We start from the raw sequence: 26,118 nt of genomic DNA, 5'->3' as shown, positions 1-26,118 counted from the left end.
TGGTTAAGAGCTGGGACGCTGGCACCAGACCACCTAGTTTCCAGTCCTGACTCTCACCCTTAACACCCATGTACCATTCAGTTGGTAAACTGCTCTGGTGTTTGTTCCCTCATCTGGGAAAAAAGAGAGAGAGAAATAATAATAGTACGAACCTTGTTGTGTGAAATAGTTTCACTAAATGACTTCCCCAAAGTACAGTGCTTAGAATAGTACCCAGCACAGAAGAAGCTCTTCAGAAATGGAAATAAAAAAGCCCCTTGTGCTTACCCTGCTCTCTCTAGAATGGTTTTCTGAGTTGAGTTCAGGGCGCTGCTTTGGATGTTTTCTCCCTACTTCCCCCTTCTCTAGAGATTAGGATCCCTGTACCATTTGGGTGACACCTGGCAGCAAGACGCAAGATCTCAACTCTCTGATTTCCTGCCTTTTTATGGCACATTTTATTGTCTTGACTTAAACACAGAGCCCTTTCAGGCTTGTTGTGTAAGGACAATAAACCAGATTCAGTGGGTAGTAGTTTTTACTACCTTTCCACTTAATTTCTCAGGTTTGATGAATATAAAAGGTTTTCATGTCCAAACAAATGTAGTGGAACACACTGACTTCTCGAGGTGAAGAAGTGCACTCCAGTTCTGGGGGATTTGAGAGCAGGCTCTAAGTGTAGTACTAAGCTAGGTTTGTGTCCCGGTTTTGCTACTTGCTACAGTGTGACCTTGGGCAACCTAATCCCGTGGCTTTTGTTTCTGAAAAAGGTTCCTACCTTACAGAGTTGGTTTCTCACTTGGTGTCTTTCTGAGATTGTGTGTGTTCTTGAGCACATCTCCCAGGAGCTCAGGACCCAGCTCCTCGTTCTGCTAACAGGCCGACACTCGCCTTCTGCTGCCTGGTCTCCAGAATGGGGTGTGTGTCCTCACTCCTGGTTCCTGTGTCCTTATGAATTTATGCTTTCTTAATAAAATCCCTCTTCTGCTTATTTAGAGCTACGTTTCTAGAAGCACACAGGTAAATTCATGCATTCAATTTGCCATCTTTAACCAGGAGTCATCTTTACATTTTTAAAGGAACATTCTTTAACTATATTTATTGTTATAACAACAGTGTCTTTTGAAATTCCCTGTAAAAGAATAGATTTACTTCACCCATATGTGGAATCTAATGAACAAACTGAACTCAAAATAGAGAAAGACTCATAGATAGAGAGCAGGATAACAGCTTTGGGGGTGGTTGAAGGGTGAAGGGATCGAGCTGGAAAGAAAAAGGACTCTTGGACCTGGACTACAGAGTGGTGATTGTGGCCGGGAGGGTGGTAGGTGGAGGTGGAAGAAGTTATGGGGGAAGGGGGGGATAAATGGTAATGCAAAAAATACAATAAAAAATAAGGCCTTAAGGATAATAAATTTAGTGCTTCTCTCCTCACTTTTGTTTTCTTTAATATAATCTGAGGATTACATATTTTATATTAAATTATCCCTTAAGAACAATGGCATTTAATTTGGCAGTGAAATATAGGGCAATTATTTATGTTGCTAACCGTAGTCCGTTTATTCTAAAAATATACCTTTTGAATTGTTAATTTGTATTTGTATCTCAGTGAATTATAATTGGCTTAAGCAATGTTTTAGGAAGGGCATTAGCCTTTCCTAAATACAAGTGACGAGTGACGTATTTTCAGAGCCTTTAGATACAGGAGGCTGTTTTCATCTCCCTTTCCAAGTGACGGGCAATTTGGCTAGCTGCAGCCTCTTCGATGGAGTCTTCTCTTTCTTCTGTAATGTAGTGATACACAGGAGAAATTTAAGACCAGCTGGACACTTGTTCTTTTAGTAATAACTTATTTTCATTTGGTTCGTGGGTTAACTTGTTTTCATGCCTAAATACTGAAGGATTTTTTTGTTGTTAATTTTAACTACAGGACTCAAAATCTTTGTCAGAATGTGGCTTTGAGTTGTTTGGCATACAATTTAGTTTTTTTTTTCAGTTTGGTCTTTAAAAATTGTGTCTCTGATGATTGCTTCGATTTCAGTTCTTCTCTTGCGTTTTCACAGAAAAACTGTAATTGGGCTTGGTTTTTCCCATCCCCCAGATCTGGGGTGTTCTTCCACTTATTGGTCTTCTCTCCAGCCCCACATGGGTGTTTATCTTCTCCATCGATGAGTTAGTTTTACACAGTATGTGTCTACTTTGCCATCCGTGTGGGTAATAATGCTGTCACTTCACTTTTAGCCTCTTTATTTCACCTACGCTATCTTCTTATCTTACCCAATAGTCTTTATTGATGGTTTTCTAATTTTGACTTTCAGGGACTTATCTTCTTATATTATATTAACAATGCCAGACACTTTTCTAACATTTACTTCTGACTTCTTTGGGAATCTTTTTCAGGAGATGGTGCTTCCTTTGAAACTTCAGCATGCTCGTTTCATTACGCGCTTACGCAGTACTTCCTAGTACACCTATGTTGATGTTTAGCTGTTATTTTCATTATTCCCGAGTTTGGAAATAATCCATCTAGATCTGCTCACAGAATGGGTGCCTGGGTTGGTCTTGGCCTCATGCTCTGTCCTGTTTGCCAGTAAAAGTCCTCTTTAGATCTTCTGGCAGTTTATAAGCCCCGCTGCACTCTCATGATCTAAAAGGGTTTTATCTAAAGCAACTACCCCCAGTGTCTTGTTCTTCGTTACTCTGTGTATAGATTACATAAGAATCTAATACCCAGAATGTAATGCCCCTGTATCATCTTGCCCATAAATCTGCTTTTCTGCAACTGAATCTCCTAGGATGCTAAGTACCTCCCTTTCTTCCCACTCATTGTTCAAAAGTTTCAGTCACTATTGATGGGATGGGGGGTATTCTCCTGCTGCTAAAAAACATCATTCATCACTGAGAGCTGGCTGGGTTTCTGAATGATACAGATTTTTGCATTTCTGTGCAAGGTGGCAGAGAGTGGAGATAGGAAGACATACAAAGATTTTTCTACTTCCTGCAAGACCCATAGCTTGTTTCTTGTTGCCTTTTATTACGTTTTAAAAATCTAATTTATTCTTTTTTTCTGTTGTGAATTTTTTCTCTGATTCTTGGAACAGGTTGAAGGTTATTCCCTCCTTTTTGTGGTTACACACACCTTTANAAACATCATTCATCACCGAGAGCTGGCTGGGTTTCTGAATGATACAGATTTTTGCATTTCTGTGCAAGGTGGCAGAGAGTGGAGATAGGTAGACATACAAAGATTTTTCTACTTCCTGCAAGACCCATAGCTTGTTTCTTGTTGCCTTTTATTACGTTTTAAAAATCTAATTTATTCTTTTTTTCTGTTGTGAATTTTTTCTCTGATTCTTGGAACAGGTTGAAGGTTATTCCCTCCTTTTTGTGGTTACACACACCTTTATTTACCCCTTTTTACAGATACGTTTGTGGGAAGTTGGGAGAGGCCTTATCAGAGGCTGGTAGCTAGCTAGACACCATGTAAAACTTTAACTTATATGAAACTAACAAAGTTTAAAAGTACTTTCTGCATGTGGCAGAATGCTTGAAAATTTTGCTTTCTGCAGATATTTTTGTGGAAATAAACTCTTCTGTGTAAATATTCATCACAAGTTGTTATTCAAATGGTGGAGGCATCTGTTTTTATGTAATAGAACCTATGTCTTATGAAAACTCGCCCATTTTGTGATGAAATAAAAATGTAGATACATAAGTCATTGTAGGAATTCCAGTGACTTCCATAAATTTTTTATTTTACGTATGTAAAAACTACCGGATCACTGCCTGTTAATAAAAGTCTTAGAGCTAAAGCAGCTGTTATAAATTACTTAAGTTGCAAATTCAGTTGCTTTTAGGGCCCAGAAAAGTGACCTGCAAATTCACGAAGTAGGTTGGGTTAATATAATAGGGATTGAAAGGAACTAGAGAGAAGTGGAGATCGCTTGTGCTAGCCAGTCCTTGGGCCACCAGTATAATAACAAAAGCAGTATAATATAAACCTACTCTCCCATGATAGAGCTGGAAGTGAAGTCAAAGGATGTTAATAGATCTGTCCGATGTTTGGAGATTCTATGTGTCTTAACCAGAACCAGCTACATTATTTTCAGGGCTCAGTGCAAAATAAAATGGGGCCCCTCATTCAACAATGATTAAGAATTTCAAGATAGAGCAAAGCCTTAAACCCAACATGGGACCCCATGTGACTTGCACAAGTTACATGCCTTGAAGCTATCCCTGGTCTTGGCTTCTGATAGAGAATTTGTACACCCACATGGAAAGAAATACACATTCTTACCCACAACCAGCAAAAAACTGATAATGGAGAGAGATGAGGTTATATTAAGTCCTTCTCTGTCTGACTTATTTCACTACATCTACCCATGTTGTTGCAAATGGCAACAATTCCTTCTTTATTGCTGCACAGTATTCCATTTTGTATTGTATGTGTGTATTACTGATCTATATCACATCTTCTTTATCCATTTATCTATCGATTGTACACCTGCAATTAATATAACCAACATGAGATTATGTACTAACTATACTTAAATTAAAAAACTCAAAAAAAGCCAAAATTAAGTCCTTGATTTTGATTCTGCAATAACTAAGGGAACCACCTTTAATCACAGGAGAGCTTTTGTGTGAGGTTTTAGAAGCTTCGCTTCTCAACATTTTTTGGAAGCTTTCATCAAATAATTACTGCTTCCATCAGTTTTTATTGATTCCTACTGCATTCAGGTTTTATGAACTATTAGTTAAAGATTTCCAACCTGAGGTTCTCAGCACTTCTCTAACTGTTAGTTCTGACTTGAACTTCAGAATGTCTGAAGAGTTACTCAACCCAAGAGCAAAACTCCAAGGGACACTGGTATCTGCTGTGGGGTCTTACTCTGTCCCTTGCGTGAATGTAGCTGTCATTTCTTCCAGGAAATTTTTTCCATAACTTGAATACTATCCTAAAATAATTCTTTGTTCACCATATTTGAAATTTACATTGCTTGTAAACACAAAAAGTAGTTCACTTCCTGACAAATTGAAGCTGACTAGTCATCTTCTCCTTTGAGTTTACAACTTACAACTCCCAGTATCTTTAACATCATTAATAAGATAATCTGAGGAATCCTGTTCAGTGAAACCTAGCAGCTTGTAAGGGTGCAGCAACATTAAATAAATCATTTAAAATGGAAGGAGAACTTAACATTTTTTTCTCATTAAAAAAGGAAAGTCTACGAACTAGATCTACAGCTTGGCTTGGTATAAGATTGTCATTAAGTTGTACCTCAGATGGATGAGTTAGATTTCAGATGGATTCCTGTATTTAGTAACATCCACCAAGATGTTGATAAATATCTATAAAAGACAAATGAAGAAGAATACCTTACCTGATTTCAAAATATTAAGGTTTTCGTTATTAAAACAAATGTGAACTTCAGTTAAGTCAAGTTAATATCTGAATCAGACAGAATTCAAAACTATCTTATAGATCTTCATGTTGTTGAAATACAGCCCATCATGAATGATTAACCAGAGGAAAGGGAAGAGAAGATGAGCAAATGGGCAAATACATTAACTAAGTGAAAGGAAATTTAAGTTGTGAATATAACTACTAATATTTAAAATATTTGCAATAAGCCATGCACATGAGTGTGTATGTGTTCAGCTCGCACTGAAATTGCTCATTAAATTTAATCTCAGGTTGGGGCATGGATGGGGTTGGGGGCCATATTTAATAGACTTTTTTATTCACGTGTTTCAGAATATTCAGTGAAATATATAAGCCAAATGTCATAGAATTTTTTCTAACCTTCTACAGGTGGAGATTTTCATTTTACCTTTATGTATTTACCTATGGAGTCCGGTTCCTGAAAAAGGTACGGCCTGTCAAGTTACTTCATATAATTCTTATGTGATCGTAAGCCTGATCTCTTTTTTTCCTGTGTGACAATGGTAATATTTTAAACAATCATAATAGGCTTCTTAAGAATTAGCTGTGCATTTTTTAACTTACAAAAATATGTGCAGTTTATTCTTTATAGTAAGTAACTTTTAGTCAGATACCTAAAATACTTTTGAAAATAATTTGTTTTTCCAGTGAAAGATGTTGCTAAGTCCTCCAATCATTCCAGTTGATTATTTATTGCTGTGGGCTTAGGAGCCTTAAAAAATCCACCAAAGGCTTTGAAAGAAGTTCATGCCCATGTCATACAACATGAAAAAAATCAGTTGTAATGTGTGTCATCATTGTAGTCTTCACCAGTAGAATTATATTTTAGTGTCTGCATGGTTCTTAATAGGGCAACACCAGCTACTGGTAGAAAATTCAGTTGCTTTAATACACTGTATTTCCCCTGGTGCTTTGTACTTCTTGCATGAACTGAGTGAGGCACCTTCAACTATGAAAGCAGGTCTCTGAGGCTGCCACAGTCTTCTCGGTCATTTCAATGCTTCATGTCACTACTAACAATTAGGCTGCCTAAAGTCAAGACTCATGAAGACTTATTTTCTCATTGTCATGCACGTATTAAGAGTAGTGATTTATTGGCAGAAAATGGGAAGTTATTTGTTTTAATATTTAATATTATTAACCTTTAAAGTGACATCCATTTCATCTTTATTTAGTTCAGAATTTTATTCCAGAATAGGGCATTGTGCCAAGTGGCGTGCCTTAACTAGTAACTTCTCATGTAAATATTGATATAAAAACTGCAAATATGTTTTTCTTTTTAAAGTCTGGGTTACAAGATACTGTCTGCCTGTGGTAAATTCTATTATAAAGAGCTGCTATTTCCCAATATCTTGTTTTCTTAAAGGAAACATTCTTTTTACTCATCTTCTCCTTTGGTAACTACATGTAATTTTCACTCAATAACAGCACATGCCCCAGAGGCCATTTGAGTAGATTGAAAAGGATGAACTTCATTCTGTAGACTTGTCGAGCATGAAGAAATTCTCAACTTGGGTAAATAAATGTGATGGAAAGTGCTTATTTTGGAACCATACTGTTCTAGTTTTTAAACTTACTTAGGGAAAATATGGAAAGAACGGCTATAGAGCTTTTATACTTACAACTTTATTAGCTTGGGAGAGGAAATAGTTTTGCCTGAAATTTTGGCTGACATGCAGAGCTGTGCTCATGGGAATGCCAACTTGCTCGCTGAGGTCACGGCTTGGAGTTCACGTTGCATTCTGTTGGTGAAGGGCTCTGATGGTGAGCGAGGAGAGCTAATGAGAGGCAGGAGCACTGTTTTCCCTTTTCCCCAGATCCCCTGCAGGATCTGGTCTCTTATAGCTCTCACACAGCCAGCCTGGCCATCTGTCATCAGAACAGGAAACACTTTGACACTTAGTTCTGCTTCAGTCTGTCCCCAAACAAACTGAGTGGGACAAGAATGCTTTTAATCCTCAAGTCCTGAGTGACTCTGTAGAAGGCTGTAAGAAGGCCTGTCAGTAGAACATTTGTTTCAAAAGTGTTTTTTGTTTAAACTATACCAGTTCCCTTTCAAATTGTTCCTAGTCATAACACATGCTTAAAAAATGAAAAGGAGAACTAGATGTTGTTCTTTGTGTTGAATTCTTTGTACCTGGGTTTCTTCCTTTAGTCGTGTCTAGGATGCAGCCAGTTGTGGGTGAACTATATTGTTTAGTCTGGTCATGTGTGATAGAAAGTGCCCATGGAATCCATGTTACCGAACTAGCTGTAGAGGACTTCATAAGCCATCTTGTCCCACCCTCGTATTTCCCAGCTCAGGAAGCAGAAGGTAGGTAGCATTCCAAAGGTCACACAGTCAGGTTATTAAGGGCTAAAACTGAAATAAAACACATTGCTGTCTCTTACTCCAGTGTTTTCTCCACTTCACCAGTCCGCTCTAACCTTAGCACGATTTCCAAATGACTTCCTTCTTCAGTTAAGGTGGCAAAATTTATCCAATGTACCACCATTGTTTCTGTTATAGAACTTTAAGTATTTACTTTAATAGATATTGAAAGTATATTTTTATTAACGTCCTTGGTGTGGACAATATATTTGTCCATCTAACCTGAGAGGAAAAATATTATTATGGAGACAGCAGCAAAAATAACCAAAAGAAGTTAATCCAAATTTTCACAATACCCTAAAGGTTTTAAAATAAAATACGAGGGTGGTGGACCAGTGTAAAGAGGTGAAAGGCCACAGCTGCTTCTTATTTACAGTGTCAAAAATATAGATTATTAAGTGGACTCTTAGAAAAATGACGGGGCAGCCTGAACTGTCTGATTTTCTTCTGCCTGTAGATTGAGTGAACCTGATGCAGCTCATCATTTAGGGTGGATTAAGTACCTTTAAGAACCTTTTTACCCTGAAATTTAATATTTATTAAATACAATAATGGATAGAGAATCTACCTCCCATAATGGATAGAGAATCTTAGAAAGTAAATGCAAACAATTTTATTGAATAAATTTTGAAAACCATAGATCTTTACATGTAAAAGTTACGCATTGATCTAAATAACTTATTTAATAGATGAGACTAGGGGTATCCATCTCTAGTGTAAGAATAGCTGTGGTTTCTTTTGCCACATTGAAATACAACAGAGTGACCCCCAAGGAAATGGAATTATTGTCTGGAGGGCAGGCCCCTTGTACAGGCTTCCGCTGTTAGACTAGTGTTCAAGAAATCCAACTGTATCAGTGCACCCCCTGGCATTGTTGTGAGAGGCTGTGTTCGGCATCAGTGAATTTTTCTGGAACTCTTTGAACACATTTGCCCATTTCACCATGGGTGATGTAAAAGCACCCCGGGCCACACCACACTGAGTGTTTAGCAGTTTTTGACCAAAAACAGCATGACCCCCATGCCCCACCCTCCCTATTCACTCAATCTTGTCCCACATGACTTTTTTTGTTTCCCTGAATGAAAAAAAGCCTTCAAAGGGAAACATTTTGTGGATGTGGAAGAGGCGAAACAAAAATGCATCAAAATGGAGGAGTTCAAAAACTGTTTTCAGCAGTGGGAAAAAAGTCTCAGTAGGTGCATTGCATCAAACGGAGAGTACTTTGAAGGTGACTGAAGTTTAAACATATAAAAATAAATACACAATTTTTTTCTATAAATAAATTCTGTTTGGGGGATTCCTCCCCTTGTACATTGAGGTTAAATACTGGAGTTTGATCAAATGCTGTTAACTTTTTTACTTTGAATTGGCTTAACCCTATAGGAAGAACCCTATATCTCTTTGGGTTTTAAGTAGAGTTTCAAAATATAAATATGAGTGATTTAAGTGCCCTCAGTTTTTTTAAATTTATTTATTTTTAGAGAGAGAGGAAGGAAGGGAGAAAGAGAGAAAGAAACATCAATGTGTGGTTGCCTCTCTTGTGGCCATCATTGGGGACCTGGCTCACAACCCAGTCATGTGTCCTGCCTGGGAATCAAACCGGTGACCCTTTGATTCGCAGCCCGCGCTCAATACACTGAGCTACACCAGCCAGGGTCCAAGTCCCCTCAGTTTTAAACTATTTTTTATACTTAGGAATAAGACAGTTAAGAGTTTTTAATTAAATACATGTTAAACTAGGCTTATGTCAGTAAACATTGGTACTGTCTTAGTTGTGGTCCTCTGAGAAGGAGACACCAGGGAGAGGTTAAATGTAAGGAACTGATCAGGGGAAATGCCTGTGAGAGAAAATGGCATTATGCATGCGAAAACATACTTCAGGGGTCAGAGGGAGGCTGGAAGAGCCTCCAAAGACCACAGTGTAAATCTGACCCCGAGTGCAGGAAACAGGGAAGGATGGGAAGACGCTGCGTGGAGCTCTAAGACTGCTGTGCCTTTCTAAGGACAGTTCAGGAGGGCCGCCTGGGAGTCCTGGAGCCACAGGTGGTTGTCAGAGGAGACCCCTGTCTCCCAGAAGTGGGCTTGCCCTTATTATTCCTGTGTTTCATTGTCTTGAAGCAACCTGTCCAGCTTGGCATTCCTGCAAATGTAGCTGTGGATTTTAGAGCACAACTGGACCCTGGGTCAATGACGACCCCACTGTCCAAGATAGAAAAGGCACATATTCATGGTTGCCATGTATGCTTTATTTTAAAAAAACATTCCAGGTATTCTGAGAAAAGCCAAAGGATACCTCATGGAACAAGGCCCTAAGTAACAAAGTATGTTTTCATATGCATAATGCCTAGAAATATGGAGAACTATGCACCCATCATACCTTTTTTTTCATTCCACGGACATGCTACCTTCATCTTCATTATGTCATGGTTCTTCTGGTTGACATGTAATTGTATCTTTGGAGCAATACACAGGCTGACTTCCTGCATGAGCTGGGTAGCCATTCAATATGTCTTAGGGCTAATTCCCCTTTATAGTCAAATGACCCAGTTTGAGTGAGAAATTAAATGGTCACCCTATGAATAGTTCTATAATAAGTAATGAAATAATTGGCCCTATATTTCACAATTTTCAGACACCCTGTAAAGCATGTATGTTTCTGTGAAATCAGCAAAATGTCTTCTGTAGTTTCATGATGACAGATCAGGGAATGAGCCTCATTTATAATGATGAGATACTGCTCGGGTGTGCGTATGTTGTATATTGTCTTTGTTTTCTTAGCTTAGCGCTCCCTTTATGGAGAGCACTAACTTCAGTCATGGAAGGAGACTCTAGAAGGCCTTCATTATACAGGCATGTTAGTGAACTATTAAGTAAAGCTATTGCTATGTTAGTAGGAAATATTTAAATGGGTGAAGATTGGCCTGGCTCACTGGTCTCTTCCTATAATTGCTGGACACAAGTGACTCTTTGCCTGTCAATATGATTTGGCAGAGATGAGAACTTTTATAGAAGAAGACTCAGAATTACTTCAAGTGCTCTGAGACCTTGCCACATAATGTACTCATGCAAATCAACACTTTGCCGGGTCCTAACAGAAACCACATATCAAGCCTTTAAAAATAAAGCAAGTCATCTCTCATTTCCTGTTACCTTCTTTCTCATTTGTAAGTGGAAGTTGGCATTGGATGGAGTTCTTTGAATATTTTTCTTTGAGTTCCTTTATTTATTTAAAATACTGTGTCACAGCCCTGGCTGGTGTAGCTCAGTGGACTGAGCGCGGGGCCTGCGAACCAGACGATCGGGTTTCGTTTCCCAGTCAGGGCACATGGCTGGGTTGCAGGCCAGTTCCCAGCAGGGGATGCAGTTCCCGGCAAGGGGTGCACGAGAGGCAACCATACAGTGACATTTCTCTCCCTCTCCCCTTCCCCTCTAAAAATAAATAAATAAAATCTTTAAAAAAAAATACTGTGTCACAGGAAGGTAATGTAAATATATATGCAGCTGGGGTTTAGGTAGATTTTTTGTTACAATCTGCCTGTTAGACTAATGCATTCCAACTTTTTTGACCACATGGCGCACTTTGTATCATAATTCATTTTATACACATGCACGTAAAACATAGAATTTACCCCCCCCAAATACACCTATATCTAACCTCTGTATCAGTCTGTGTTCTATTAGGAGACAGAAACCACAGGAGTTATTTTAGGAGTGACTATAATTTACAGAATCATTAACCAAGGAGGATATGACCGTTTTATTCTAAGTAATTGATCTGCTCACGGTTTGCTGTCTAAGATAAGGAGCTTGACCTGAATGTAAATCAACTTACTGCTTCTTTTTTGAGAAAGTCCACCTATGAAGAAAAGTCAGCTGAACTACATAGTATGATTAGTGATGTGGTTCATCTACATTCTGGTGGGGCAGCAGCAGCAAACATTCCAAGAGCTAGCACTGTTTGTACGTGACACTTTGGTAAGCACCACACTGAAGTATTACGGAGGTAGTACTGGCAGGAAGAAGCTCCCTCTCTGAGAACTGGGGCTTAGAGCAATAGGCTGGATTGTCAGAAGCTGAAAACTTGGGGGAGGAACCATAGAGCCAGACAAGACCTCTGAGGAGGGTACCCTGGGACCCGAGGAACTGTGGTGAGGCTGGTTCTGCGAATGACAAAAACTGCACACTGCAGTAATTGCTACTGCTGGAATGAACTGCCATTGCAGGGGGTGGGGGTGAAGATGTATCACTGAGGGAGGGGCAATGATGACAAGAACAGGAAGCAGAACAGAAAGGAGCACATCTCATCTTCCTCTTGCAGCCTCCCAGCCTCCCAGCCTCCCAGCCTCCCAGCCTCCCAGCCTCCTGTAGTGCCTTCTTAGAGGCAGGACTCAGCAAGGCGCCAGCTCCCAGCCAGCTGGAGGGTAGTTTGCAAAGTCCCAGCTGAGGCTGTCTCTGAATAACTAACCCAACCTTCCCATTGTGCTGCGTTCTGTGATGCACTGTAACGACTTATTGTAATTCATTTTATTACACTTTTTAAAAATGCAATTGCCACCTATTATGTTGACTTCATGACTATGGGTTGAAATGTCACCATTGAAAAGTACTCTGGCAGAATGAGCGCTCTGCCCTTCTCTCAGACTGTCTGCATCTGACCTGAACTAAAGAATAGCCTTCCGTTATTCATTTGGCATGCTTTTCAAAGTTCAAACAAAGCCACAAAGTGTTCCCTTTGTGTCATGCTTTAAAGTGTTCTCTTTTGCTTATTGGTGAACTTGGAATCATTATGAAATGGGAACAACATTGTCATATTTTTTGCTCATTTTGATGGAGAAAATAAAATTTGTCCAGCCACTAGAATGTGTTCATTTTAAATTTCGTTCTTTGTATCATTTAACCAGTTTTGAAATTGCTTAGAGTATGTCAGCTGTTTAAGGTGGTTTGACATTTACAGTTTTACCCAAGAAAATGGCCCCCTTCAAATGGTTTTGTAAGAATTGCAAGTAACATTGATAAAAACATTGGTAAGGGACCCTAAAAATCAACTGTCTCAAGTTTCCCATTTCAGAGAAGAAGAAACAACTTTAAAAGGAAGAACTGATTCGCCTCAGGACAAAATCAAAGCCAGTCAGTCTAGTGGTCTTTAAAATTTCTAGGTCAGTTTAGGAATAAAAACAAAAAACAAAANATTTCGTTCTTTGTGTCATTTAACCAGTTTTGAAACTGCTTAGAGTATGTCAGCTGTTTAAGGTGGTTTGACATTTACAGTTTTACCCAAGAAAATGGCCCCCTTCAAATGGTTTTGTAAGAATTGCAAGTGACATTGATAAAAACATTGGTAAGGGACCCTAAAAATCAGCTATCTCAAGTTTCCCATTTCAGAGAAGAAGAAACAACTTTAAAAGGAAGAACTGATTCGCCTCAGGACAAAATCAAAGCCAGTCAGTCTAGTGGTCTTTAAAATTTCTAGGTCAGTTTAGGAATAAAAACAAAAAAACAAAACAAACAAACAAACAAAAAACCTTAGAAAACAAGTTTCAGAAACCTAGTAGTTCCCATAACATGTATCTATTTGTTTTCATTAGCAAATGGACCTTCCTTGTTAAGAAATAAAAGTCACCTCACTATGGGAGAACATGAAGGTCGACTTCTAGGTGGAGGTTTCAGTCTTGCCTCTGCCAGTTTCGCTTAATGGGAACTTTGCTCTCCCGAACCTTGTTTTCTCATCTGTAAATGGGAAAACAATGCATGCCCTTCTTTGCTCCGTTTGTTGTGTGTAGCAGTGCTGTGGAAGCCATAAAGCACTTTAAAAATTAAGACATAATACTAATTATCACTGATTGATCGAGAGGTGGGTTCTGTTGAAAACTGAATGTCTGAATCTTCTCTAATCCCTTGACATGAAACCTTTAAATACTATGCTACTCCTGTCTCTGTCAAGTAAGAACCCTCATTATGACCATGATTTGATGCTTACAAATGGGTAATGCACTTTCTGGAATGGAAATGATCTGGAATGGCCTTAGGAAGTTGTCCTTCAATATTTTTCTTTATTGTATCTTCCTTTTCCCCTTCCACCCACATCCACATTGAACTTTCTCTGATTCCCCTCATTCTTGTCCTTTGCCTTTCTGTGTTGGCATGTGGCTGATATTTTTTCTGAGGAGAACATTCTGAGGCCAGCGAGAAAGTAAAGATAACATGATTTGGGGGTGGGAGTGCTCATGAGAAGTCAGAAGACCTGGCCATTTATCAGTTTTACACCCTTAAATGAGTCACCTAATCTCTCTGAGATTTCATTGCTACATCTCCAAAATCAGTAATGTGAACTAACATAACATTTTTAAACTCAGACTCCATAATTCAGTGAAGAATTTGCAATAGCTAATAATTATGGTAAGCTGATACAACCTGTTTAGAAATCAATATGGTTATTTAAAATAATAACCATAAATATGTTCATATACTGTGACTTAGCAGTTCAACTTCTGTGAATTTAGAAAAGAACTGTACAGAACCAGAAAATGTATACTTGTAAACTTATTTATTATAACTTAAAAATTTATATGAATATACATATACATGCATAAAATTATAACAATCTAAAATAGAACTTAAAATCTCAATGTATAATATTGGTAGAATTATTTAAATTATTACTATCAAAATGACACAATAGTGTGCAACCATTTAAAAATAATAACTGTAAAGTAACTATATTATTTATAGACCTAATAAAATATTTACTATAATTTTACCTAAAAATAAGCAACAAACTCATTTGTACATTTTGCTGTGGTTATCATATATATATAGATAAATGGAAGATAATAGGTAAAAATGAAGAGATTTCTTTTAGAGAGGCAGAACTGTGAATAGTTATTTTCTCAAAATGTCTTTACTATGTAGTTTCTTCTCTATTAATAAACCCCTAAGATGTAGGAATTAGAATGGAATGACTGTGCATAAACTTAGGTATGTTGGGTTATGAAAGAGCTTGCAGTTGTTACTTTTAAAAAGGAGAACAATTTTTAGAAGTTGAATTTTATATAAAAGGCAAAGAGATAGAGAAGTTTCATAGAAAAAAATTTCTACTGGGCATGTTTGCCTAGACCTCACTGCTCTGGTCCCTGAATTTCCTTTCGGGGGTTCTCTTCACATGACCCTATTGCCCAGAATGCCCTGGAATGGCATTTTTAGTCTCTGGTGGGATTATGGTAATATTCAAGCTCTACTTCCATAGCAGATTTATGTGCCCTGTGTTAAATAATAATTTGGGGGGACTTCCAGCCAACATGGAGGCGTAGGTGGAAACACTGTGCCCCCTCCCACAACTAAATTTAAAGACAGCGAAGTTTTAGTAACAAAAGCACAGCCAAAACAGTGAAAATTGAACTGTATGGAAGTCCAACAACAAGGAACCACTCAGCCAGACTGCGTCACAACCCAGCAACTGGGTGGCCCAGCCCTGGTGAACACCTAAGGCTCCACCCCTTATACATAACAGATGCGAACAGACCAAACATTATGACTCAAGAGGAGCTCAAAGCCCCAGAGCCTATAATTCTAAGTGACCAAGAAATAGCCAACCTTTCAGATGCACAATTCAAAACACTGGTGATCAGGATGCTCACAGAATTGGTTGATTTTAGCCACAAATTAGAGGAACATATGAAGGCTAAACTGATTGAAATGAAGGGAAATGCACAGGAAACCAATAGTGTTGGAAAGGAAACTGGGACTCAAATCAAGGGAGTGGACCAGAAGGAAGAAAGAAACAACCAAATAGAAAAGAAGGAAGAAACAAGAATTCAAAAAAATGAGGAGAGGCTTAGAAACCTCCAGGACATCTTTAAACATTCCAACATCCGAATTATAGGGGTACTAGAAGGGAAAGAGGAACAGCCACTAGTGGAAAACTTATTTGAACAAATAATAAAGGAGAACTTCCCCAGTCTAGCAAAGGAAATAGACTTCCAGGAAATCCAAGAAGTTCAGAGAGTCCCAAAGAAGTTGAACCCAAGAAGGAACACACCAAGGCACATCATAATTACATTAGCCAAGATTAAAATGAAGGAGAGAATCCTAGAAGCAGCAAGAGATAAGGGGACAGTCACCTACAAAGGAGTTCCCATCAGACTGTCAGTAGATTTCTCAAAAGAGACCTTACATTCAAGAAGGAGCTGGAAAGAAGTATTCCAAGTCATGAAAGGCTAGGACCTACATCCAAGACTGCTCTACCCAGCGAAGCTTTCATTTAGAATGGAAGGCCAGATAAAGTGCTTCTCAGATAAGGTCAAATTCAAGGAGTTCATCATTACCAAGCCCTTATTATATGAAATGTTAAAGGGACTTATCTAAGAAAAAGAAGATAAAAAATATGAACAGTGAAAGGACAGCAAAATCACAGTTATTAACAACCACACCTAAAACAAAAGCAAATTAAGAGGACAGCTAGATCAGGAGCAGAACCATAGAAATGGAGATCACATGGAGGGCTAGCAACAGGGGAGTGGGAGGAGGAGAAGTGGGGGGAAAGATACAGAGAATAAGTAGCATAGATGGTAGGTAGAAAATAGACAGGGGGGAGGGCAAGAATAGTATGGGAAATGTAGAATGTAAAGAACTTGTGACACATGGACATGAGCTAAAGGGGAGGAATGGGGGGAGGGGTATACAGGGTGGATGGGAGTGAAGGGGAAGAATGGGACAACTGTAACGGCATAAATCAAAATATATTTTTTAAATAAAATAATAATAATTTGGAATTCTTTATTCTGTATAGCACTTAAGAAAACTTTTTTCACTGTGAAAGTCCCACTTTTTTTGGATATGGATAATGGACTTGGAAATGCAATTGGCTTAATGCATAGCTGGGATGAAATTTTGAATCACTTCTGATAATTATAATCATAATTATTATAATGGTGACAGGTCTATGGTACCGAGCACTCATTGTGGGCCAGGCATTATATTGATCACTTAGCATTCATTCTTGTGGGCTTCACAATGTAACTCCTCATCCTTATTGATGAAAAAACCAAGGCTACCAAAGGGTCAATAATTTGCCCAAGGTCACACAGCCAGTCCGTGGGAGGGCTTGGATTTAAATCCAGGTATTTTGGGCAAATGGCCTATTGTATCCAGGCTTCATTACTGACTCAGTGGATCTACTGGACTAATCAGGATTGACCAGTTAACAAGAAAAAACAGAGGCTCTACCCTATAACTATATTTATCTTAACACTACAGAGTTAAACTTAGAGACGATATTCAAAAGGCCCAAATTAAACACCATACTCACTTATTTATCTACTTTCGAATGAAGTCACATTGACCATGCTTGAGAATCTGTGGCTGGCTGCATTCTTAGTATTTTTGGATCTCATCAGAAACTGCTGATTTTCAAACCGGGTATAAATGTCCTTTTTTTACATAAACCAATGTAATCATGCAACACAATTTTTTTCTCCTTTTATGGTACATATTTATCCCTACATTGTGACTAGTAAACCATTAATATACTCTTCAAGTCAGTATTTTCTACATTTTGGGGAATGTGTTTTAGGGGAAATTGTTCATTGCCTAGGATAAATTAACACACGTTCAGATTATAAAACAATTTCATCAACACTGAGGCTATACTTTAGAGTGTTTTATTTACTAAAATGCAGTAGTTTAATTTTGGTTGTGTAAAATTTTTCTCTAAGGAGCATTGAGGAGCCTTTTTTTACCCAGGTTGTCTTTGCTTTGTATTCAGGCTTCGTCTGGGGAGAATGACATTTACACCAACAGCTTTCTCCAGACGGTGAAGTAGGAAGATTGTAGGATTTGCAGGAGTTCATAAAGCTGAAATGGATTTTTGTGGGAGGAAAGGAACTTGTGTCAGCTCCCGAGTACAAGTGACGACTGCCGCCTTATTGAGTGCTCTGTGCAATTATTTAAACAAGGGTTTGTGGATTCAATGCTTGATCAAACCACGAATCTTATCTTTTCAGCTCACTTAATAAAATATCATCTTTGTAAAAACTCTAGAAATAAAGAAAAGGAACTGTATATCATAAGCTACTAAAATAACACCGATTTAAATATGACATTCATTATTAGACAGTCCCCTAGGGGCATAAACTTTGACGTCTCCAAAGTTTAGAGCAGAAAGACATGGTTCCTCATTTTTCTGCTGTAACAAAGCGAGTGCTACAGGCTTCCTCTGGCTGAAGGCAGTGCCTGAGAACTGAATCGCATTAGTACTCCTTTCCTGCTCCCATGGGACATAGAAAACTAGTTACTCTCAGAAGAGTTCAGGTAATTTGATATGACATATTGATCCCCGTATCAAAATCTGTCCCAGCACATTCACTCCGCATTAGCTGAATCATCATCTGACATCTGAAGAAAAATCCTTTTCTGAATTCAGCAAGGACAGCAGTGTTCTTATTCAGGTTTGTTTTAATGAAGTCCAAGAGCTAATGACTTTTACAGACCGTGGTCATCATAATAAAACCTTCTCCTGACCACCGGTAATGGAGCAGACCAGATGATCTTCGCTTAGAAACAACAGCTTTCCGGGCTAAGGAATGAGATGCTCTACTTCTGCCTTTGAAATCGGTGTTCTGTCTCTTCAGGGAAGGTGCGGTCTTGCCTGTGTGTGTGCGGAGTGGGAAGGGAGCACCGAGGACAGGCACCCCGTGTGGAGCAGAGCAGTGGGCATTCCGCTCTGACCAGCTCGTGCTCTGACCATAGCTGCACATGCAGCTTCGAGACAGTGGTTCAGAGAGCTTTTGGATAGTGGGTCTGCTAGAGTGAGCTGTGAAGTAGGACCCAGGGCTTACGTGTTCTGTTTTGATTTAGCCCTCCTCTCCTTGATCAATGCACGTGAGAATAGGCCTGCCTGCCAGAGGCTCTTGCTGTCCTTATTTAGCAATTTTTGAGCAAAGTCTGGTGACACCAGTCACCTTGGAATGACACTTTGAAAGCTGAAAGATGATGGCTGTTTTGTCCTCAAGGAATTCAGGCTTCCATAAGGTAGTGAACAATGGAAAGGATAAAATATTTTTTCAGGCAAAATTAATTTATAGTGATAGAGGTAGTTTTATAAAGGGAGGGAGAAGGCAACACAGAGCCTACTGGAGTGCTGGAAATCTGCGTCTTGATCTGGATGCTGATGACATGGTGTATACATATGCAGACATGCAGTATAGGTATATGCACATGTGGACATGCAACAAATTTCTGTGCACAGCCCTGGCTGGTGTGGCTCAGTGGTTGAGTGCTGACCGGGGAATCAAAGGGCCGCTGGTTCGATTCCCAGTCTAGGGCACATGCCTGGGTTGTGGGCCAGGTCCCCAGTCGGGGGTGTCGAGAGGCAACTATGCATTGATGTTTCTCTTCCTTTCTTTCTCTCCCTTCCCCTTTCTAAAAAATAAAATAAATAAAATCTTTTTTAAAAATCTGTGCACCTAGATTTATGCACTTTATTGCATATAAGTTACGCTTCCATTAAAAAATAATAAAACCTAATCATGATTTCTGATATTCTATGGCTGCCACATAAGCAGTCACTGCATGTTATTGAGTGGAAATGTGGGCACACACATTTGAGGAGCAAAAGCTATTATTTAAAGGGCATTTCATTTATGGCTCTCCAGCAGCTTCTGTCAATTACTGATGGGAGATACTGAGCTCAGTTCGTTTGTTCTTCATCTGGTGTCTGTGGAGCACTGACCTATGACAGGGGTCATTCTAAGTATCACAGATAAAACAGCTAGCAAAGTCTGAGTTTCGAGCCAGTGTTGTTTTTCCTTCCCTGGGAGTCAGCGTAAGCATTTAATTCAGTTTAGTTAATATTGAGGAAACATGTAGTTGGCCAAAACATACTGGCAGATATGAGAGGGAAGGCATGGTTCTGCCTCTAAGGATCTCATAATAGAGCCAACCACTAAAAACTTTTTGTAAATACTTATGGGACAAGACTTTGTGATAAATGGTAGAAGAATGGTAGAAGCATTTTCCATGCTCTGTCTGAGTATGGAAAAGCGACCCAGTTGAGGAAATGGAAGAAAACTGCACAGAGCAGCATTTGGTGTGAGCACTAGTGAATGGGCTGACGTCGATGGGCGTTAGTGAAAACATCCTTAGGTGGAGAGTGCAGAGAGGGAAGTACAGGGTCTGTTTGAGGTTATATGAAGGGAAAATTGGGAAGTAAACTGGAAATGTGTGTGGGAAGGGCTGGACTGTTGCACTGAAGAGACTGGATATTAAAGAGGCTTAGTTCTCCTGCATGTCCTCACTGTAAGGATACCTGGTATTTGCTGTCAGTTGTCAGCTTCTCCTTTGTATTTCTCTCCATAGCAGATCCTCATTAGGGGGTTAAAAGTAGAAGATAGGATATCAAAACACAGAGTTTCTTAATAGGGTTCATGGTGTTCAGCATAAGCAGAAAGGTTATTTGGCACCAGCCATTCAATATAAAAGGCTGGTGATAACCAGACTGCAATGCCCCGTGTAGGCGCACATGCATGCACACACACACACACACACACACGTGTCTTTGGTATGTGAAGCATGAATCAAGAAATAGTTCTTTCACCTTATTCTAACCATGGCCCCTTTCACCCTCACCTCAGTTGCTTTTCTTAAACTAGCAGTTGAAGCTGTAAAGAAATTGATGAAGTGGTCCTTTGCTAATTATCTTGATTTCCTGTGAATTGTGAGAAAAGGGCCATGTAAAGACAAAATTAGAATACTGTGGCTGCCATTTGATTTGGGTTTTCTTGATCTAATATACAAGGTCCTAAATAGGAAAATGATTTCCCACTTGCCTTTTCTTGTTGACCAGACCTTTGGCCTGAGACAATGGTCTCCTCTAGTTGATTACTAGGTCATTCGAGAAGTGTTGATGAGCATGGGGTGTGTTCGACAAAGACAGGCAAAACTCTGATTGCCGAAAAGAAAAACACCATTCTATAGATGACTTAGTTAACTGATGTAGTCCGTTGGATGAGAGTGTAGAAATTAAAAGTACAGTTTAAATTTTGATACTGGTTGATAATTATGGTCATCTCTGACCAAGAGGTGACATCCGTTCATGCATTTGTTCATTCAATAAGTAGATGTTTGTGCTCTGAAAACTGGCTTAAAAATAGGTATTGTATGGTAATAATATGTAAAAGTTATACTTGATGCTGTTCTCTTCTTTTTATAAGTTCCTCCTGATATACGTTTGAAGTTTTTTAATTGCAGTTACTGTAACATTTGTGCTCAGTGTGGCAGTTCTAGGCTGAGAAATGGATAGAAGTAGAATGAACTCCCTCCGAATAATAGAGAAATTGGCTTTGGGAGAAAAAGCACTAATTTGTGGTTCCATTAACTTCAACTTTCTTTTGCCTGCAAGTGTTTTATTTAGTAGTTAACTCCAGTGAGTGTATCCGTGCATTACTGTTGCTGGTTCAAAGCTTTAAGCAAAAATAACATAGACTTTCAATTGCTGATAGCTTCTATTGTTATTTTAGGACTTTTGAAAATTTATTGTGCTGCATTATATTTGGAATGTCCTTGCTGTTTTTCACTTGCTGTTCTCATAGCCTTCTGAAGAGGTGACATTCTATTTAACGAGTTTCTCCTTTCAAAATGCATGACATCCTGTTAATTACCTAGTTCAAAGAGAAACTGTTCCAGGAGTCATTCTGAAGCTTGAACCTGCCTCAGAACCACCTGGAGGCTTGTTGAAGCACAGATGGCTGGGCTTTCCCCGAGGGGTTCCGATTCGGTGGGTCTGGATGAGGCCTTAGAATTTGCATTTCCAGCAGGTGCTCAGGGAGTGATGATGGCAGTACCGGGGACCTCATTTTCAGACCTACTGTGTTATACGCTGTGCTTCCCAGAAATGCTAAACACTCCCCTACTATTTGTATTGGTTTCCTGTGGCTGCTGTAAGAAATTACTACAAACTTAGTGGCTTGAAGCAACGGAAATGTATTCTAATTGTGGAGGTCGGAAGTTTAAAGTCATTTTCACTGGGCTACAGGCAAGGTGTTGGTGGGGCTGGTTCCTTCAGGAGGCTCCAGGGGAGGGCGCACTTCCTTGCCTTTTCAGCTCCCAGGGGCTGCCCATCTTCCTTGGCTTGTGGCCTCTTCTTTCAACATCACAGCTCTATAGCTAGTCTAATCTCTGCTCTGTCATCATAGTCCTCCTTTCCTGTAGTCAAATTTCCCTCTACCTTTCCCTTATAAGGACACTTACGATTATAGTAGGGACCCATCTGGATAAAACAGGATAATCTTCCCATCTCAATATCCTTTTCCTAATCATATCTGCAAGTGGCGTTTGCCACATAAGGTAACATTCACCAATGTCAGGGATTGGGACTTGAATATCTTTGATGCTAATTATTCAGCGTACATGCTGTGAAAATCCACTCACAGCCCATATCAAAACTTGCTAGTCAAAGTCTGCTCATCTCATGTGAAGCTAGAGATGATTTGCAGGGGCTTCTGCTGTGAATGTTCATGTTGTTCTCTTACAAAAATCATGGAAAAAGTTTAATGAAATTCTATGACAACATGTTGATTTTAATTGAGAATGGAGATAACACAATATTGCAAGTTTTTCTAAGGAGGGATCACATATTCTTCATCCCTAAAGAGCTTACAGGCTAACGGACAACAGGACTTGCTCACAAGTGTGGATGGCGTCAGGCAGCACATGATAAAAGCACCGCCATGGCGGCACCCACAGCCCGAAGATCAGAGGAGGAGGGAGAATTGGGGACGTGGTGCTCAGCAAAGAGTGAACTAAGCGTGTGGTGTTGAGGATGAATGATGAAGGAGGCTCCACTGATGACAAAGGAGGGAACGGGAAGAACAGTGTCTGGAAAGAATAGACAGCGAGGGGTTGGCACTTGAGGGGAGCCGTGGGTTTAGGGGTAGAAGAGGGCAGGCAGCAAGCGTGATGGTGATGATGAGAGGCAAACGGGGCAGGTGGGCAAAGGCCATGACGGCCAGGTCAAGAATTAACTGCTAAGCAGGAAACCTAGGAAAGAAAGAATGAAGAGGTGAGGGATGATGGAACTAGAGCTGGAGACAGGCCAACTGTTTGCAGAGTGTGGAATGAATTAGACAAAGCAAAACCTGGACGCAGCAGAACCTGTTTTGGGCACTGCAACGGTCACGCTAGCCATTGTGCCCGGCACCGGCTACCATGCTGCGGAAAACTGGCTCCGTGTATCCGTGTGGGTGTGTGGGGCCGGTACACCCGGAAAAGTTGGCCACAGGTCAGCTGCAGACAGGTGAAAGCATCCCCTGCTTGTTACGAAAACTTATCCAGTACTGAAGAGTTGATGTTGAATTTTTAAAAAGGGGACAGTGGAGACAGGCAGAATGTTCTCTGTGTATTTAAAATAACTTATAAAAATGAGAAAAAGACAAAGTGAAACTTTGAAAAGATTTCTTCTTTCTTTTCCAGAAAAATGACTTCTCATGACCTGCCCCCACCCCACCCCTGCCAAAAAGGAGTTCTTTCTGTTATGATATTTTTCCCACAGAGGTAGAAAATATCTATTTAATTACTTATGTACTTACTCATTTTTATTTAGTGTCACTAACTAAGCAGAAGGGGGAAAAAGTCAAAGGATATCCACATTTCAACAAAAATGGTAAATACTTTGGGGGGGACCAGAAGTGCTCTTTATCTTATTAATATTATGCTTAGTATATAATACAAATAATTTAAAAATACAGTTTAGTTCTGTGGTATTTGGAGGAGAGCAGGCAGCTGACTTTCAGGGAAGGAGAAAGGCACCCAGCCAGGGCCGCCTGGTGCTTCCTCAGCCCACTGCCCGGTGCTGTGCTGTGCTGAGCCCTGCCCTGGGGCGTTTCTTTGATCTTCCCCTAGCCCTAAGCTTTGTGTTATTATCCTATTTAGAAGAGAAAAGAAAGTCTCTTGGAGGTTGAGAAACTCTTAAGTAGCAGAGCTGTCCTGTATGCCATACAGTCCCAGGCTGTATGATTCTTTGCCTGCATTTGTCACTGTTAAATGACCTCTCAGTGGAAATACTCCATCTCAGTGACCGGTGAAATCCCCAAAATCAAACCTATTCATTGATACTACTTTTTGTCTTCATGTGGATATCTAACACAAGAAAGAATGGGATAAAAACCAAGAATATTTTTAGTTTTCAAAGTATTTATTTCTACTAAAATTAAGCATTGGGTAGTCAGAAATCCTATTGCTATATTTTTCAACAGAGGAAAGTTTTTAATGCACTGTACTAATGGTGGATCATTTCACTTGGTAATGGGAAAGACCTGCTTCCCTCCCCTGATGACAGCTCTGTTTGCCGGTGGCAGATAGGAATGCTGCCATCCCTTCCTGACCTGGCGACCTCCTGCCCATTACGTAAATCTCTGTTACAGCTTCAGCTGCCTTTCCTTTCCCGTCCACTTCCCCTTCCTCCTCTCCCGCCCCTTAAGGTGTCTGTGTTGTCTCTGCCTCTCCCAGGCCACAACACCCTGTTGTCTCCACAGCGAACTCTGAAGAGTGTGATTGCCGTATTTGTTGCACGGTTACCATGCACCTCCCCAACCTTACTTTAAGCACCTCTAGGTCAGTTCCTGAAAACAAATAATAAATAGTTGTTGAACCAGATCTGCTGTTTGTCTATGAGGTAGATGAGATCTACTTCACACGGACGGATGGCCATGTCATGTTAAATAAAGTGAAATAAGAAGTGAGACAAATTTCAAAATAAAGAAGGGGAAAAAAGCACTAAGAGATAGACATTCTTTAAATTTTAAAAAAGGAGCTGCTGTTCCACATAAATACTAATATTTTGTCTGTAGTTGCCTACATGCTACAGGTTTAATTCTGATGTTAGGGAAATAGTAAGAGGCAAAGAAACATCTGTCCATTTGGGTAGGCCAAAGTGTATCCTGAATTTCCACTTTTCATACTGCAGGCATTGCGGTTGGTGTCTCGTTAAAGAAGAGAAGGGGCAGGAGTCACAGATGCCAAGAAGTGTCCAGTAGACCCAGGAAAGTGCCTCTACTCTATTGTCATGTCTGTCTCTACCATCAAATCATTGACAGAGCTGGTTAGTTTATTCCTGCAGCCTTCCCTCCTGCTCTGAACACTGAGAATGGCCGAGCAGGGACTAATCCCTTTGCATTCCTTTAGCCCTACCAACAAATATCAATGCCATCCTTAAAAAAAACAGCCCAAATTCTGGAGCACTTAAATCACCACCAGATTAATTTATAGAAAGACTGTGAGGCAATATAAAGTGTCTTTACCCCCTTTATCTATTTATTTAATTCCAGAGGCAGTTTCTGGTTGCTTTTATCTACTTCATCTGACTTCCAGTGATTTTTGAATGGGGGTTTGCCAGAAGTCTACTTACCAGGTCCAGGCTAATGGCAGCTCGTGGTGCTTTAGAGTGGCCCTTCAGTTATCACGAAACTCTCTTTCAGGGACTTCTGTATCATTTTGAATATGCAGTTTTGTTTTTCCTGCTACCAAATAGTCACCTTTGTAAAAGCATTAATAATTATTCATTGCCTCATGTTTCAGGTACTACTCTTGTCGAACAAAGTAGCATAAAAAAGTTTCCTTGTGCTTTCAGGATTATGGAAATCCTGTGGATTGGGTAAGAGGTGGGTGAGTGGTCAGGAGTGAGGAATAAGTAACATGAAGGGATTGGGTGGTAAGAGAAAGGGGAGTGGGGATACCAAGGAGAGAAAGTTTCTCTTAGTAAAGGGAGGAAGAAGTCTTTGGAGGCACATGTTTAACCTGTGCTGTAATTTATCTTAAATGGTGAGAATTAGACGTGCTAACTACCTATATATATATATATAGCAATACCGAGATGCCTAAAGAGGAGTTTGACTTGTGGTATTTTACAGTGATGCATGGTACAGTGGTGCATTTCGGTATCAGTCTAGGCCCTATTTTTACCTGGGTTCTCATGTCTCATGAAGGCAGCACTTTCTCTTCCTCCTCTTAAGGACAGTCTGTTAGGGCTATGCAGTATGTTTCTCGTCCAGATGGTCATTTTACTCATGTTAACTGTCTCCTCCATAGCCCTTGGAGCAACAACACAGGGTCTGGCAGAAGGAACGCCTGCTTGAGCATGGTGGGTAGGGTAGTGATATGGGTGTGATTATTTATAGTTTTAGTTTGAACATTTCACCTACAATGTCACATGGGATACTTGAGTGTGATATGGTTATGTTACAGAATTACATGCTAATGATTTTGTAATAAAAGATTTTGTAACAAAGGGTTTTGTAACAAAATAGGGGCGTTATTTATGCTGGACTTTGTGTCT

At 39.7% G+C, this 26,118-nt stretch overlaps 1 protein-coding gene across 2 annotated transcripts in view; it reads left to right on the top strand.

Annotated features, from left to right (window-relative positions):
- CERS6 (ceramide synthase 6) overlaps positions 1-26,118 on the top strand; it is a 289,780-nt gene that overhangs the window by 161,115 nt on the left and 102,547 nt on the right. For both annotated transcript variants that reach the window (XM_037044542.1, XM_037044543.1), the window contains exon 4: positions 5,795-5,852. In XM_037044542.1, coding sequence (XP_036900437.1) covers positions 5,795-5,852 — 58 coding nt within the window. The remainder of the gene's footprint in view (positions 1-5,794; positions 5,853-26,118) is intronic.

Source organism: Sturnira hondurensis, unplaced genomic scaffold (genome assembly GCF_014824575.4).
Source record: "Sturnira hondurensis isolate 20B ecotype Veracruz unplaced genomic scaffold, ASM1482457v3 Scaffold0004136, whole genome shotgun sequence".
Lineage (NCBI taxonomy): Eukaryota > Metazoa > Chordata > Mammalia > Chiroptera > Phyllostomidae > Sturnira > Sturnira hondurensis.
Note: the sequence above shows the minus strand (reverse complement) of the source record. Positions and strands in the feature narration are given on the sequence as shown.